Below are 14,788 nucleotides of genomic sequence, written 5' to 3' on the forward strand. Positions count from 1 at the left end.
ACAATGGCAGTATTTTATGGCCCATTAAATACAGTATTCATGTTACGGTTTCTGGGAGAGCTGAACTACAGTTGGTGAATATATCCATATTTATTGCCTCATGTTTCATTCTTGGCCTCTACCGACCCACATGCACACACATTAAGTGTACAATAATACACACCATACTGACTGCAAACACTGTTTTTTATTAACTCAAGTGCGCTTGAGCGATCCTGGAAACATGGGAAGAGGACACCATTTGCTGGTCATATTTGGAAGTGAATATAGCTGAGAGTTTGAAACGCGATCCAACAGCTAGTGACTGATGTTTATTTCAAAGAATGAAATGACAAACCCTTTCCGTAATTTCTAAAGCTTGTGTAGAGGTTGTGTTGCCTGTGTTAAAGCTATTATTATCATACAGTTGCTCCGAATCAAAGTGAGCTGCTTGATGATGGTTTGTTTTTTGTAGTTAGAAGGCAGTTTTTCCTTCTTTAGGTCTGAACACCTCTGTGTCGTGAGACTACTTCGATGTTTGGTTGTCATATATTTCACCTTTTCTTGCATCTTGTTGCTTTAGCTCATAGTAAGTGACAACGGGTGAAAAGGCTACCTGGGTTGGTAAAAAATACAAGAAATCAATAGCAAGGAATTCTTGGATCGATGCAACAATCTAACAAGATGACAGATGTAACAAACACTCCTTTGTGTAGCATTCATCAAAAACTGCATCTTATAGTCGTATAGTATGTATACATTTTTGAATTTCAGGACCAAATGCACGAAGAGAAGGAAGACTGAGAGGGGAGTACGATGTGTTTCTTATAAATAATTTTAAAGGGGATGCATAGATGTTCTCCTGACTGGGGTTGTCACAGCTGGGGAGCTAGAAGGAAGATGAGTGGAGTTTGAGTGGAGTCATGGGTAAGCTGCTGCAGGGAAGAGAAAGCTATGCATCTAGAAAAATAAATGACGGGCTGGATGTGTAGGCAGCTTTGTAAGTAGCTGGTTATAAATCTGATATGTGGAGAAGCATGGAGGACTTTAGGAGTGTTGAAGATGAGGCAGGCTGGCATTCTCAAAACAAACAGCCTATTATGAACCAACAAACCATCTTCCAGTGAAGCAGACACAGTAGCTGCAATAGTTTGAGCACATTTATTTTAAAGACCGTAAAATGATGGACTGCATTAGTTGTTGTTAACCAGTTTTCAGATGTTGATATAAACTCATTCCGGACACCCTTGAAATGCCAAGAATCGTCTCATAGCCGCCAGAAACCAAAGATACAAATGATCAAGATATTAAAACATTTTCTTTCCTTCCTGAGAACTTTTTTTATCTGGAATGCAAATGAATACAAAATAATAAATTAAAAACTGGCAAAAAGGAAACACTGAACACAAACCAGGACAATGTAAAGGTACAGACAATGGAGATTAGGATGGTAGAGTGAAATACATAGATGACAGTCATATATTAGCTTATGGTTACTCTTTTCTGGGTGTTTTTTTTTTTTTTTACAAGAGTGATGGAAAAACATGCACTCTGAACAGCTGCTGGAGAAATTAGAAATTAGTTTTAGCTGGGATTGGAAACACTAGAAACACACTTTCATGGTAATATTCTGAGAGTGAAAACAAACCCTTTAAACAGTAACATCATCTTATTTGAGATAAAAGGCAATTAGCATCCAGTTTGGTGAACAAATCCCTCATTTTTTGCTGCAGGATCTCAGAAAAAGTGCAGTATCTTCATACAGTTTTGTAATGCAACGCAGTAGAAACACTGGTATTTGGCAAGTTCAATCTTTCAAACTTTGGATTCAACAAATTACAGTATGCTCCGTAATTACTTTTTTAGTGTTTGATGCACAAGCCAGCCTAAATTCTCGACAAACAATGACCTGTCCCAAATAATAACTCTATGCTAAAATACACTGCTGGTTTGGTCAAACTCAATCATTCATGCACACATTGTTGGAATTCTTTGAATTCATAATTGAGTGCTTACTGTTTAACCCTCATTTATACCTAATGATATTTTACAAATTAAACAAAATGTTATAAACCAATACTGTAACAACTGACTTGACTATGTCACAATTCCACCAGCTGTGCACTGAGGTTCCTGTCACACAGTTACTGGAACTCTTAACAAGGTTTGGCACTTACAACTAATATACATAAAGGCTTTTGGCACTCTTTTTATTCATGGATACCATTTCCTATTGGGCTTTCCAGCTTTTAAGACATTAACAATCTCATAATGTATGAACCTCTCTCTTGATGCAACATCTCAGAAGTCCTCTCCTATAGTAAATACCCCAGATTTAGCTCTCCACATCTTGTGCTAATCTCACCTGGAGATTACAGCGATGATAGGTTCCTTAATAAAAAAACGAACCCCAACACAAGCTCAAATGAAAACTAAACTTCAAATAAACTGAGCTTAATATTATTTCCCATTGTCCTTAGTCAAATTTTAAATAAAGCATTTTGTCCTTCCAATTACTCAACCCCACAGTCCTCAGTGCTGAGCCTGTCGTGATAGGAGTCTACTGCAGATGGAAAACAGAGCCCGTAAAAAGACGAGCGTCAGGATCCGCACACCCCTGAACACACCTCACTTTTCTTGGGAATGCTGAGAGACAGGGCACGTTTCCCCGTTGCCCTCAGGCTGCCTTCAGCTATCTCCAGCCAATTCTAGACAATCAGCTTTTGGCTATGTCCACTGTTAATCAGACAGTTCTTAAGGATGGACCAGCCAGCTGTTGGCATCCTCCAGATCTGTATCCAGCTCCTCATCTTCATCCAGAGGCTCCGGGGTTCGGAGGGCCAGCTCCCGTAGGAAAGCAGGTGAGTAGGCGGGGGGTTGGGAGACAGATTTGAGGCCAATTTTTTTCTTCATGAGGTGGAACTGGTCGCGAATGAAGTTGTAGAATTCATACTCGTAGCGCATGCGGTGGTAGAGCACTTGCAGGGCCTCCAGAGTGGGAGTGTGTTTACGCACTGTGCCAGTCATGTTCCCCATCTTCCTGTAGTCTGCAGAAAAAGATGGTACAAAACAATGATGATGAAGTTGATTGCCTGCAGCTTGACAGGAATCCAAATCAAAGAATCAAACAAAATAAACCATTTTAAAGAAAAATTCAGATTTTTGAGAGGAATAAATGTTCAATTTTAACATGATAAAAGTATATTTGGAACATTTGCCTACCAGGGCTCTTGTAGATGTTGAGTACTCCAGTAAAATAATGAGGTAAGAGCCTCTCCAACAGGAGCAGCACATCCTCCAGCTCCTCCAAGATACCCACAAGGAGGTAGTTCTCCAGCACATTCTGTTTGGCCCTTTCCAGAGCCCACACTCCTGGCTCCCTGTTGCACACAAAAGAAAATGAGAGTAGTAGCGGAAAACAAATAGATAAACAAGACAGAAAGTAATAATCAGCCTTACAAGACCAGACATAAAATATCTCAAAATGCTTTGTCATGCTACTTGTGAGTCTGCAGATACCTGCATTGAGGATGTTGTCCACAAAAGTAGGGAATGATGTAGAAAACTCTGGGGTTGGAGCACTCAGGATAATTCTCTAGAATGCACACGTTTATGTCCTGAAAGCAGAGGAACACACAATTCATGAAATCAAACAGAATTTGTAATGGTGTATTTCTCTCACTAGAGGGAGCTCTTTGCTAGCACTGCTCCCTGTGAGCTTTCTGATAGTCATCATCTGAGAAAGTTAAGTGCTGAGCCAGACAACATCCTGTGCTCAAAGATAAGCTCACCTAAACTGCTCTTAGAGGCTGAGATTGCAAATGAGACAAAAATATGGTTGTGTATCAAGTTCACCATCTTGCAATGTAAAGTTAAATTACCATCAACTAGCCGCAGGACTCGGACAGAATGTTCAATCTTGTTATCATGCAGTGATCATGGGTAATAAACTTAAGAATTTCAAGATGAAGAAGTTAGTCAGAGTTGTGAATTTAAAAACACTCCTTGTTTGAATGTGGGAGCTTTTAAATTATGAAAGGAGAAAAAACAAAGGAAAAGATTAAAAACACACGCAGGAGTGAAGCTGGCCAGCCGCTGAGTGCTGTGGAACCAGCAGTCAAATCCATGTCAGGTGACGTAAGCCTAATGGATGGCAACAAGTCCTGAGCAACAAAACACTGCACGAAGCATGACTCACACACACACACACACTAACACACACACACACACACGCAGGCGCACTATATGCCACATGCTTGTGCTCAAACACACACATGTATTAGCACCAAGCTACAGACATGAGGTAAAAGGTGTTGACAGGCTTGTTGTATAGGAGAGAACGGGGCCTAAAAATGGATGCAAATCGAAAGTGTAATGATTACGTCACAGCTTCCCCTTAAGATTTATGCCCTGATAAGTTGATAACGGCTGGTTTAAATAGAGCAATTCGTCAAAGTCAAGACTGAGGTCAACATGGTCCATCAAGCTGAGTCAGACAGGGCCAGATACCCAAACCCTCCCAGAGGACGCAGGCTGCTGCTGAGGATGAGGGACCTGCAGGTGAACACTGAGAACCAGGTGAATGAGCTTTAAAAAAAACACACAGCACACTGACATGGTTTTAAACATGTATGAAGGCACAAAACCATGTGTATTGTAAATGAGTATGTATGTGTGCTTGAGACACGTACACAGTCACGGTTACAGTTACAGTTAGATCGGTTTGTTTGGTTGTGTTTTTTGGCTGCATGTTTATGATAGAACGATAAAGCTCACAGTGATTTTCAGGCCATTTCTGCTTTATGAGACAGTTTACAGAAAAAAAGGAATAGTCAAGTAACCTCTATTTATAGTGCGCAAAATCACAAATCTGTACAGCCTACAACACCCTCCATCTCTCTAACCCTCCCCCTCCCCACCACCCACAAAAAAACAACTTCAACTGAAACCTCAGGAGGAGCAACAGAAGATGGAAAGACATGAAATTGATGTTACATTTACAGAAAAAACACTAAAATGACAATAAAATTACACTATGAAGCAGAAGCAGAATGATGATATAAGGTGAATAGAACACATATGAAGAAAGTAGACAGACTGAACTACATCATAAAACTGATTTGATATTTACATATCTTGACACCAGAGATTTCTCTCTAGCTTCTAACAAGGTGGCCATGACAGACAGAGTGTGAAGGCCTGCACAGAGGTCTATATACATAAGCTGGCCTGACATAAATTATGCACTTTTTCCCTGCAGCTGAACACTGTGGTACAATTGTGTCTCTGACTCACCAAGCGGCTGTAGGGTTCATTTGAACTGTATGACTGACGACTCTGAGCTGCACTATGCACCAGCAACAGGACTTATTGGTGATCAGTGAAGCAAACCACTGGAAAGCTCTTCAAAGAAACCACAACAAAATCCTAGAGGAACCTTTAGAAAGGAGTTTAGCATTGTGGTATTGTTAGTGTGGGTGTTGTGTCCAGACTTGAAATAAGTTTGCCCTGCTTTTCTTTGATTGATAATTTCGACAAAAATTGGTTGTTCTTCTTATGTTTTATTTTTTTGTCTGCTATTCTTTTTTTATGTCAGTAAAGACAGTGTCGGTACACCCAGTGTTATTAATTATGAGAATATCTCCTTTCCCTCCACAGGAGGGGAAGCAGTTTCCTATCTGCGATAAGTGTTTCCTACTCTACTTTGGCACCATATTCTGTGGGAAAAACTATAAATCACATGCAGAGATTTCAAAAGACACATTACAGTTGATACATGAACTAACTTCGGACTCCGAACAGGCTTTCTCTACAATTAGCCTAATGCAGAGCAGCACCAGAGCTCTCAAGTAAAATCATCATGAGACAATTTAGAAACAGAAACAAGTGATAAAAGACAAGTGAGAGCCAGAGACAAAGAAACAGAGTAAAAGGCGGACAGGAAGTGCCACGTGTGACGCCATTACCCCGACACACATGGCTTATTGCCAGGAAGTCCCTCCTCCACTTTGCTCTGACACTTGATACAGGGCCCTCATGCCTCAACATTTAGGGGACCTCTGGGAATCCAGCCACAACTCATTTATATACAACTGTGCACAATCAAACACGTACACACACACACACACACAAACACACACAGCGGACAGACAATACGCACTCTCTTTAGAAAACCCATTAGTATTTCGAAGAGAGCTCCTGTGTGCACACTCAGGCTCATTGTTCCTATTCTCACTGTGGATTAAGCCAACTGAGCAGTCACAGAAACTGTAGCAAAACAGGCCTTAATCTGTCAAACGGCCTCCCGTTTCGCTGAATGGAATGTATGCATGAATTAAATCAGGAGTAAGTGATGATGTAAACCTTTCCCATGGGACAGTTTGACTCTGTTGTTATCACAGAGCATAGGAGTGGTACACCTGGTTCAAATCACATTTAAACTGATAATTCTTATTTGTTTTAAGCTCTTTGAAGTGTATCCAGATAATATAGAAAATGTGAGGAAGGTCGCAAACAGAAATGTATCTAAAATCGACCTGAGGATCCTTTTTTGTGAACCAGTGAACTGCATGAGTCGGTTGCACCTTAGGCAATCACTCCCGTGACAGATACACCACCTTACTGTTACTAAAGTCAAGGCATGCTAGGGCATGATTGACGCCAGAGGAGCCTCTCTCGTTATGTGCGCACTTGTTGGAGAGTGTGTATGTGTCATTGTAAATATGAGATTAACTGACAGCGGACCATTTTCCATTGCCGTGGGAAGCTCACCTGATTAGACCAGTATTTTGAGCTGTGCGAACGAATCTGTGCTATTTGGGTTCAGTAGAGACACAGAATTACTTCATGGACATTTTACAGGTATGCATACTCACATGGCCATCAGGCTGTCAACTAAATCTGAGTTGGTTTTTTAAAACCCATGTTATTTCAAATAAAAGCTCATAATTAGAGTCCTAACTGACAGTATGTGTTCATTATGTGCTCAATCTCGTGTGTTTGAATGTGCTGAGGTCTGTGTACTGTACACTATGCGCTCAAGTGTCCAGTGCATGCTTTTGTATAGTGCAGTGTATGTGAGTGTAAAAAGGGGTGTGGGGACTGGTGGAAAATCCAAGCTGACCACAGGAATGTCTCAGTAACACGTGCATCAGGTTCCCTCGGCCCCGGCTAGCAAACTGACAGTGTTCTTTCATTGACACCTCTCATATACACCCAGGGCAGGGCAGGCAGGGCTAATGTACACCAGGCAGGGGATATATCCAAGACTAGTCTGAACTCCGAGTGTTGACATAGTAAGGCACTCACGCTGATACACACGTGTTTGAAATGCTATACTTGTGAGGACATTCGTCTCCAAGCCCCGAAACTCTCTCTGCAACACGTTGGACATTAATACTTCATTTTAACAATATTTCAACACTGAATCAAATAATAAATTTGAAGGACAAATCAGTGATGAGAATCAATGCTGTATTGTTATTATTATGATTATTATTTTGGCCTACTGAGTGTTATGGAATTTTCCATCTTTAGGGGTTACAAATTGGGTTACATTGGGTCAAGCCTGGGCCTTGAGATCACACTATAATTCTTAAGTAGAAGGAGACATTAACAATATTTCCACATCACTGATCTGTCTGGTGGAGTCCCACTCCAAAACTGAAAATGTAGACAGCTGCTTCCAGCACATGAGCTCACAAAAGCTAAAGGAAATGGCTTGGCTTTTAAGATGAATCCTTAAACCCAAACTTAATCTTAATTCTACCTTAAATATATAATACACATTTCTTCAAACTCCTGAATACTGACACCACAGTTATTACACATCAGACTGTGGCCCTTTATGTGAATTGCTAAATTCATCCTCTTGCCAGTAATTTGTTGGCTGGACTGCAACAGCTGGGCCAGCCCTTGAAACGTGAATGTCTGTCCCTGACTGACTGACTGACTGAGTGATAAAGTAACACCATTGGTTGGCTGAAGCTAAGTATCCCAAAATGCATTTCGTACCAACCGGCAGTGATGGCAGATTTTGAGCCAGGTTAAAAGCTGTTGTAATATTTGCTGTAGGACTGTTATAATATAATATATATATATAATATGTCACTTTATTAAGTTTTAACATTTTTTCAGACTAGAAAGTAACCATTTAAATCCCCAATAGTTGATCAGTTTATAGAAATAATGCCTATTTGGAAATTTCCTCTGATATTTTCAGCTAGCAGCCTGACTCCTGTATGGCGAGTGGATAGTTTCACGATTACCTACCAAAGGAGACTGTTGTGTGACATTTTGATATATGATATAATTCCTTTTGGAAGTTAAATGTTGGTCTCACAGATGAAATCTAACAAATGTAAAGTGAAGCTTCATGTTTTTAATCGACAGAACAATAGCGTTGCCTCTGGGGCTCTATACGTACAGATGTCACCACATTTCAATGAATATAAATGTATTAAAATGAACCAATCAGTTTATATTCAATTTGTTTTATTTTATTAAGCTACATAACAGTTTGGATTTTTATTATAGCTACATTACAGACTGAATAACATAATTTACTGCATCTCTCTGTCAATTAGGTTATTTTTTTGTGAGAAAAAAGTGTTAGTAGAACTTTGAGTTGAAATTATTTTGTCACCGTACAGTCAGGCAGTTGTGTTGAAGCTGAGCTGCTGCTGTCAGCAACTGCAGAATGATTGTATTGCTTCCTCCCATCTTCGGAAGTTTATATTGCTGAGTCGAACTTGCCAAGTCCGATCTAGCAAGCACGCAAGTCCGAACTTGGCGTACTTGGTTTCAGTCAAAGCCCGGTACACTTCCTGGGGGCTTGGTTGCCACGTGTCGCCACTTCCTTTATCCGTCGTTTCAAATTAAAAGCCCTCTGGCGTTTCATACACAGTCCAGCCATATACTAGGTTTTGACCTGGTCTTGTTTTTCAGTGATCGGTACAGTTTACAGCAGCTATATACATTATACAGATGCTAATGTGGCATATGCTTACATCCACTGTTCTTGGATATGATTGAGTACATAACTGCAAAACTTCTGATTAGGTAAGCTACATTGTTGCTGTGGAAACAGAAATGTACAGCAGTAAGAAGCACAGCAAGGCTACCTAAGTACTGACAACAATGCTTTTCTGAAATGGTTCTATCCCAGAGACACTATTTCTATACACATTGCATACAGATTGCAAGTAAGCTAGATTGTTGTTGTAGACACAGAAATGTACAGCAGTAAAAAGAGAATGCATACCAAGGCTAAATACTGACAATGCTTTTCTGAAATGGCTCTATCCGAGAGATACTATTTCTATACATATTGCATGTTTCTAAGCAGTTATCCAACAAAAAAGCTGTTCTAAATATTTCCATAAGTTAGTAAGACAGCTAACCCATATGAGTCCCAGATTTTGGGGAGTTATGTTGAAAAAGTCAGGGGGAAGAGGGCAAGACCAACAGTACAACACACTTTATTGACACAAGGTGTATGTTTTATTTTTAACTACCAAAACTAACCCTTAACTAAAAAGTGAGCACTGACAAACTTAGATTTTAGTCCCTGGTCCTCATAAGTATGGTAAACATGCACACACACACACACTCACACACACACACACACACACACACACACAGGTAAGCCAGTCTACAGCAACACGGCCTCCTCCTCTCCTTTAACTCTAGCAAGGGGCCCCCGTGGTCTGCATACTTTAATAACTCAACTCACATGGTCCAAAACTCCAGGGAAAGCACTGCAATACTTAATTACACCCAGTCAGACTCAAGCCAGAATGACATTCACTCCTCCTGTTAGCCTCTCAGTACGGCTGGAGATATGGCCTTATGAGCTCTCAGGGCCTCTGACAGTATGGAGCACTGTGAGAGAAATGACTGGGAGCATACCTGTGTCTGTTACTGGATTCTGATTTGCCATTTAACATTGAACAAGTATTGATATAATCATTGTTTTTGACCTGTTTTTATTGCCACAATGCTTCCTGCTTTTGACTACTCCCTCCTAATCCCAAATGTAGTTGTTTGAGATATAAGGGGAATTCCAACTCCACATTAGCTGGCACTTTATCTGCACAAAGATTGCTAACTGTACTGTGCAGCCTTACACTCAAACTGTATTTAAACACTCAAACTGTATTTAAGTAGCTCCTCCACTGTGTAAAACTCACACAGAGATCAAAAAATGGTAACTTGAAAATTAAAGTGAAGTGAATTAAAGTCCAAATGGAGCCTCACTTTAAAGTAAAATATGAGATATCTTCATATGGTGCTACAGGGGTAAACAACTCTGCAAGGCAGATGTACCATACCAAGTTTTGATGTGGTTATACTAAATCAGGTCTCTAATTGGAATCATGGTCAGATTTAAATATTGGGTTAGCATCAGACTGCCTTACAATTTGCCATCCCCCCTCAAGCAACACCACGTGTAGAATATCTTCAAAGTGAGCAAAGTGTGGTTTTAATAAGTCCCTGCATTGAATAAATGTTATGCTGCTTATAGGAAGTTAATATTTGTCTCAAGATAATAACAAACAGAGATCACATTCTTAAGAAGACATGGTTGACACAAGGTGTGCCAATTATCTGTTATTTAGTGAATGAATGAATGCAGAAGTCACTTGTGATGAAAAATTAAATCAGTGGGAATGAGTGATAAAACGGTGTCATCACTGCTTCGCTGTATGACGTCTGCAAAGATATGTTTCCTTACAGTATGATGTAAATAACTCTGCTCAGTGTACACATAATTATAGAGTACATCATGGTCACACCAGAATAAGAAATCAGTATAAGACATTTTAGTTCATGTCTCGACTGTGCTTAAAGTTATGAAGCCACCTGGCCCGAGACCAAAACAGATAAAGATTTAAAGCACTGTTATTGGCGAGCCAGTGACTCGGTCATAAAATAACTGTCAAATACTGCAAACGCATTAGTATTTCAAACCATAAACATCCATGGCACTGATTTAGCTAATGTCCATATGAGAGTAAATGGGATCGTGGGCACTGGGACGGAGATGAAAGGCAGAGAGGGGAAGGAGGCTAAATGATTCAGTATTTGTTTGACTTTTCAAATAAAACTGTTATAAAGTTTCATATACTGGGCACTGGCTTTCTTGGGACCGAAGCAATATGTTAAGCAAATACTTTGCCTCCTCCAAAGCTACAATATTTCTTTTTTTTTCAATAACCTAGTTAAAATAAAAAAAAAATTTTTTTTTAGCAAAAAGCTGTAAAACAGAATATGATGAGACATCAGGGTGAATCTGCTAATCAGTTCAGTTCTGCAACTCAATATCCTCTGTAGAGAAGCTTTCGTGGTGGAAACTCTGAGTCATGTCTCTTCATGACAAACCTGACAGTGTAATGGTGAGGGACACTCTGCTTCTGGATGTAATGAATGATAATGAATTTCTCCTAATCCAACCCCGTTTCCATCTCCAGGGCAGGTGCAACGCTTTGGCCACGAAACTACAGCTTATTAATTAACAGGCTCTGTGTCTGCACAGCATGGGACTGCACTTTTAGACTCTAATTGGCAAAGAGACAGATGAGGCTCCCCTTAATGGAAAGTGCAGCTCACATTTACATGGATGTATTTATGACATGTTAGTGCTGAAAATGTCAAAACACCATTAGTCAGGAGTGCAACGCTCAAAGCCACAGCATCCAAAAAATATTTGTCTCAAAATTTTTACTGTATCTGTTCATTATATATATCTTAAGTGAGAACAAACAATATCAGACATTGATTTACTTCAAGACAAATACATGCATAAATCTGCTTAAGCAAACTCTTTTTTCTTTTAAAGGCAGGAACAAGATCTCACCAGGTATCTCTCATCATCTTTCATCCCTGGAGTGCGGATGAGGTGGTTCTGCTCACCTCTCCAGTCCCCAAAGCGACGGAAGAAGTAGTTGGAAAGGAATCGGTTGATGGGGTCCCGGATTATGTTGATATAGACAGGCTGCTCTATCCTAAACCTAACAAAGACAAATTAAAATGTAAGTTATGACCTGTACAGACCTGGTCATTGTGGACTGACTAAGTGTTCCTGTATTCACTGTACCTGGTAAAGTTGAGGAAGTGAACATGTCGTGTATAGAGGAATGGCTGAGGGATATTACTGATGTTTTTCATGAGATCCACCTGAAAAAAAAACACACACACACATTTGATTTGACACGTTTCAATGAACTAATTGTAAAATACAATCCTAAGCGCTAATGCAGAACTTCGTGGGAGAAACCGAGTAATTATTACTAATAGAAGATAACCAAAACTACAAGCAAGCTTCTGACATTGTACAGGGGCTTTAATAGAAATTGAGTGCATCTAACATTAATAGAGGCTTCCTCTGTATAATAAACACACAACAGCATCTTCAGGTATTGCCAGATAGAACCAAGAAGTGTCATCTTAAGTGTCTGATCTGAGCACATAACCATGAATGAATAAAACGTGCATTGCTGTGGGTTTATCAGGCTGTGGGTCCACTTTAATTTGATTAGTAGAATCTTCCACCGCAGATTGACCTCACCACATTTTCAACCTCTTCTTTGACTGCACAGCTTCACAATGTAATATCATTGTTTTGTTCATTTCACAATATTCATCACCATTTCCCCTCTGTCATGTCTCTGGCACAGGAAAGCCAACATTTTTAAGGGTATTATTCCAAGTTTCTTCTTCCTCTGCTGCTATGAAAGAAAAAAAAAGCTTGCCAAAGGCTTTCCAGGTCTGTATGGAGAGACAGTAGCCAAAATAAGCTTGAAGTATCACAGTAATGTTGTATGGAGTGCAAATCCTTAGCATGGGCTCTTTGACTGAAGGCAACTGAAACCTAATTCTTACCTATTCCTCTACACCAGTGGAGCATACAATATGTCTTATTCTAAAATAATTTTTTTAAAAAAACACAGAATAATGAACCAAAGTCATGGCTGACCAGTCACGACCTTGGCAATAAGTCTGAACACATGTACGGGTGACATTAACACTGGGATGTCATGTACAAGAGCTCTTCTCAGGAAGCATATTGAGATTTAGTGTCAGGGACTTACAGTTCTGTGACCCCTGTTCCCCCACTGGTTTACATTAAGTTGTGAATGATATGTGAGGAGATTTATTCCAAATGCCAAATGTAAACTCATTAATTTTTTGATGGAACCTGCAACATCAACTCATTCACTCAGTTTTACTCTTAAAACAATCTGCAAAATATCAACTTGTATATTTACTACTTTTAATATAACAAATTGACAGGATTGTTTTCCACAAAAGGTCAGGATAATTAAAAAGTAGGCTCACTTAATTGAAAATACTCAAGCTTTTCTATTGGACTTCTGTCAAGCTATACTAATTAGAAGTTGAAAGATACCAAATGCCAAATGCTAAAAGTGTCAGGGATCAAGGACCTTTTGGGAACACCCACAGGGATAATGGTCTAGTCCATGAAGTAATCTAGGGTATGACTAATAGACAAAGTTTACCTCAGGTTTAGATATATGTATGACCTAAAACCCATTCCCTGTACTGTAGTCACTGTCAATGCTAAATCCACTGTAAGTCTGGGGACACTGGAGACAGCCACATACCACCTCCATGACACACAAAGTTGCTAGCATCTTTCTTTCTTCTGCCAGTGATAATATGCAACAGTTCAGATTGTTTCATCCTAGCAGCAGAATTGCAGACAAGGACATGATCCCTCACTGGCTTCCCACCAGCAAACACAAGCTATTGTACTCAGTGGAACTTACCACCAAGCCAGTGGTATCATTAATGTAAGTTGAAACTGTGTCTACCCAGTGGTGAGGGTGTGCTTTGTCCCTGCAACACCTGTGTGGCTTCACTCATCAGATTTAAGGGGATATGGAGTTGCTAGGTTGGACTGCAAAGACGATAACACCAGGTGACAGGAAGGAATAGTATAAATGCCAGACAATACTGGAGGCACAAGCAAGAACAAGGAAAAGTAAGAAGAGAAAAGCAGGGCAAAAATAATCTTGTACATGACTGGTTGAAAAGTAGAGGTTTAAATAAACAACAAGTAATGAATAATGAACAACTGAACATTGCACAATGAGTCCTTCTGTTGTCCAGATGGGAACACATAGGCCAAGGACAGCACAAAGCTGGAGACTATGGGTAAAGGAGGAATACAGCTGGGGAGTTCAACAGAAGTAGCATCACATCTCGGTTCCAGTTTTATTTGAATGCTGGATCATTCATAGGAACCCAAATGGGATCTTCAGGCTCAAACTCCATCCAGTCAACCAAATATCAAACGCTCTTCCACAACTCTACACATCCCACAATATTCTATGTATGATGTAGAGTCATTGGTGACGCTTAAAGATGAAAGTTTGAGTGTGGGAACCCGTTAACTGGCTTGGTGCAGGAGACATAGAAAGTGGGATGAATCTGGACATAGTAAGGGATCTTCAGCATGATAATAATACAATGATACTCTCGATGGGACAGTCCCACGTGGAGTCCACTTCACGTCATTTCTTTTTACAAAGAAAAAGAACATTAGTTGAAAAAGCTTCCTTTTGTTCAATATTTCTCCATTTCAGCTTCTTGGGGCCAGTGAGAGCACAGCCTGACTATAGCATGAGCAGTGCCTGTTGGTCGATCAATATCACAATTATAGTGTGTGAGGAAGCATAGTGGTTATATAACCTTTATTGAACCTCTTTCAGATAAGTGTGCTGAAATGGATCACTGGATAAATTGAGGAACTTCTCTAAAGCTGTAGGGCAGAAGAGGACACCAT

At 39.9% G+C, this 14,788-nt stretch overlaps 1 protein-coding gene across 1 annotated transcript in view; it reads right to left on the bottom strand.

The window, feature by feature from the left end:
• Positions 1 to 1,126: 1,126 nt before the first annotated feature.
• The window catches only part of usta (uronyl 2-sulfotransferase a), a 57,791-nt gene continuing 44,129 nt past the window's right edge, over positions 1,127 to 14,788 (bottom strand). Inside the window, exons 4-8 of the mRNA XM_067571936.1 lie at positions 12,077 to 12,156; positions 11,837 to 11,990; positions 3,499 to 3,596; positions 3,202 to 3,359; positions 1,127 to 3,026 (exon numbers count right to left, since the gene is read on the bottom strand). Coding sequence (XP_067428037.1) covers positions 2,734 to 3,026; positions 3,202 to 3,359; positions 3,499 to 3,596; positions 11,837 to 11,990; positions 12,077 to 12,156 — 783 coding nt within the window. The 3' untranslated portion in view covers positions 1,127 to 2,733. The remainder of the gene's footprint in view (positions 3,027 to 3,201; positions 3,360 to 3,498; positions 3,597 to 11,836; positions 11,991 to 12,076; positions 12,157 to 14,788) is intronic.

Source organism: Thunnus thynnus, chromosome 18 (assembly GCF_963924715.1).
Source record: "Thunnus thynnus chromosome 18, fThuThy2.1, whole genome shotgun sequence".
NCBI lineage: Eukaryota > Metazoa > Chordata > Actinopteri > Scombriformes > Scombridae > Thunnus > Thunnus thynnus.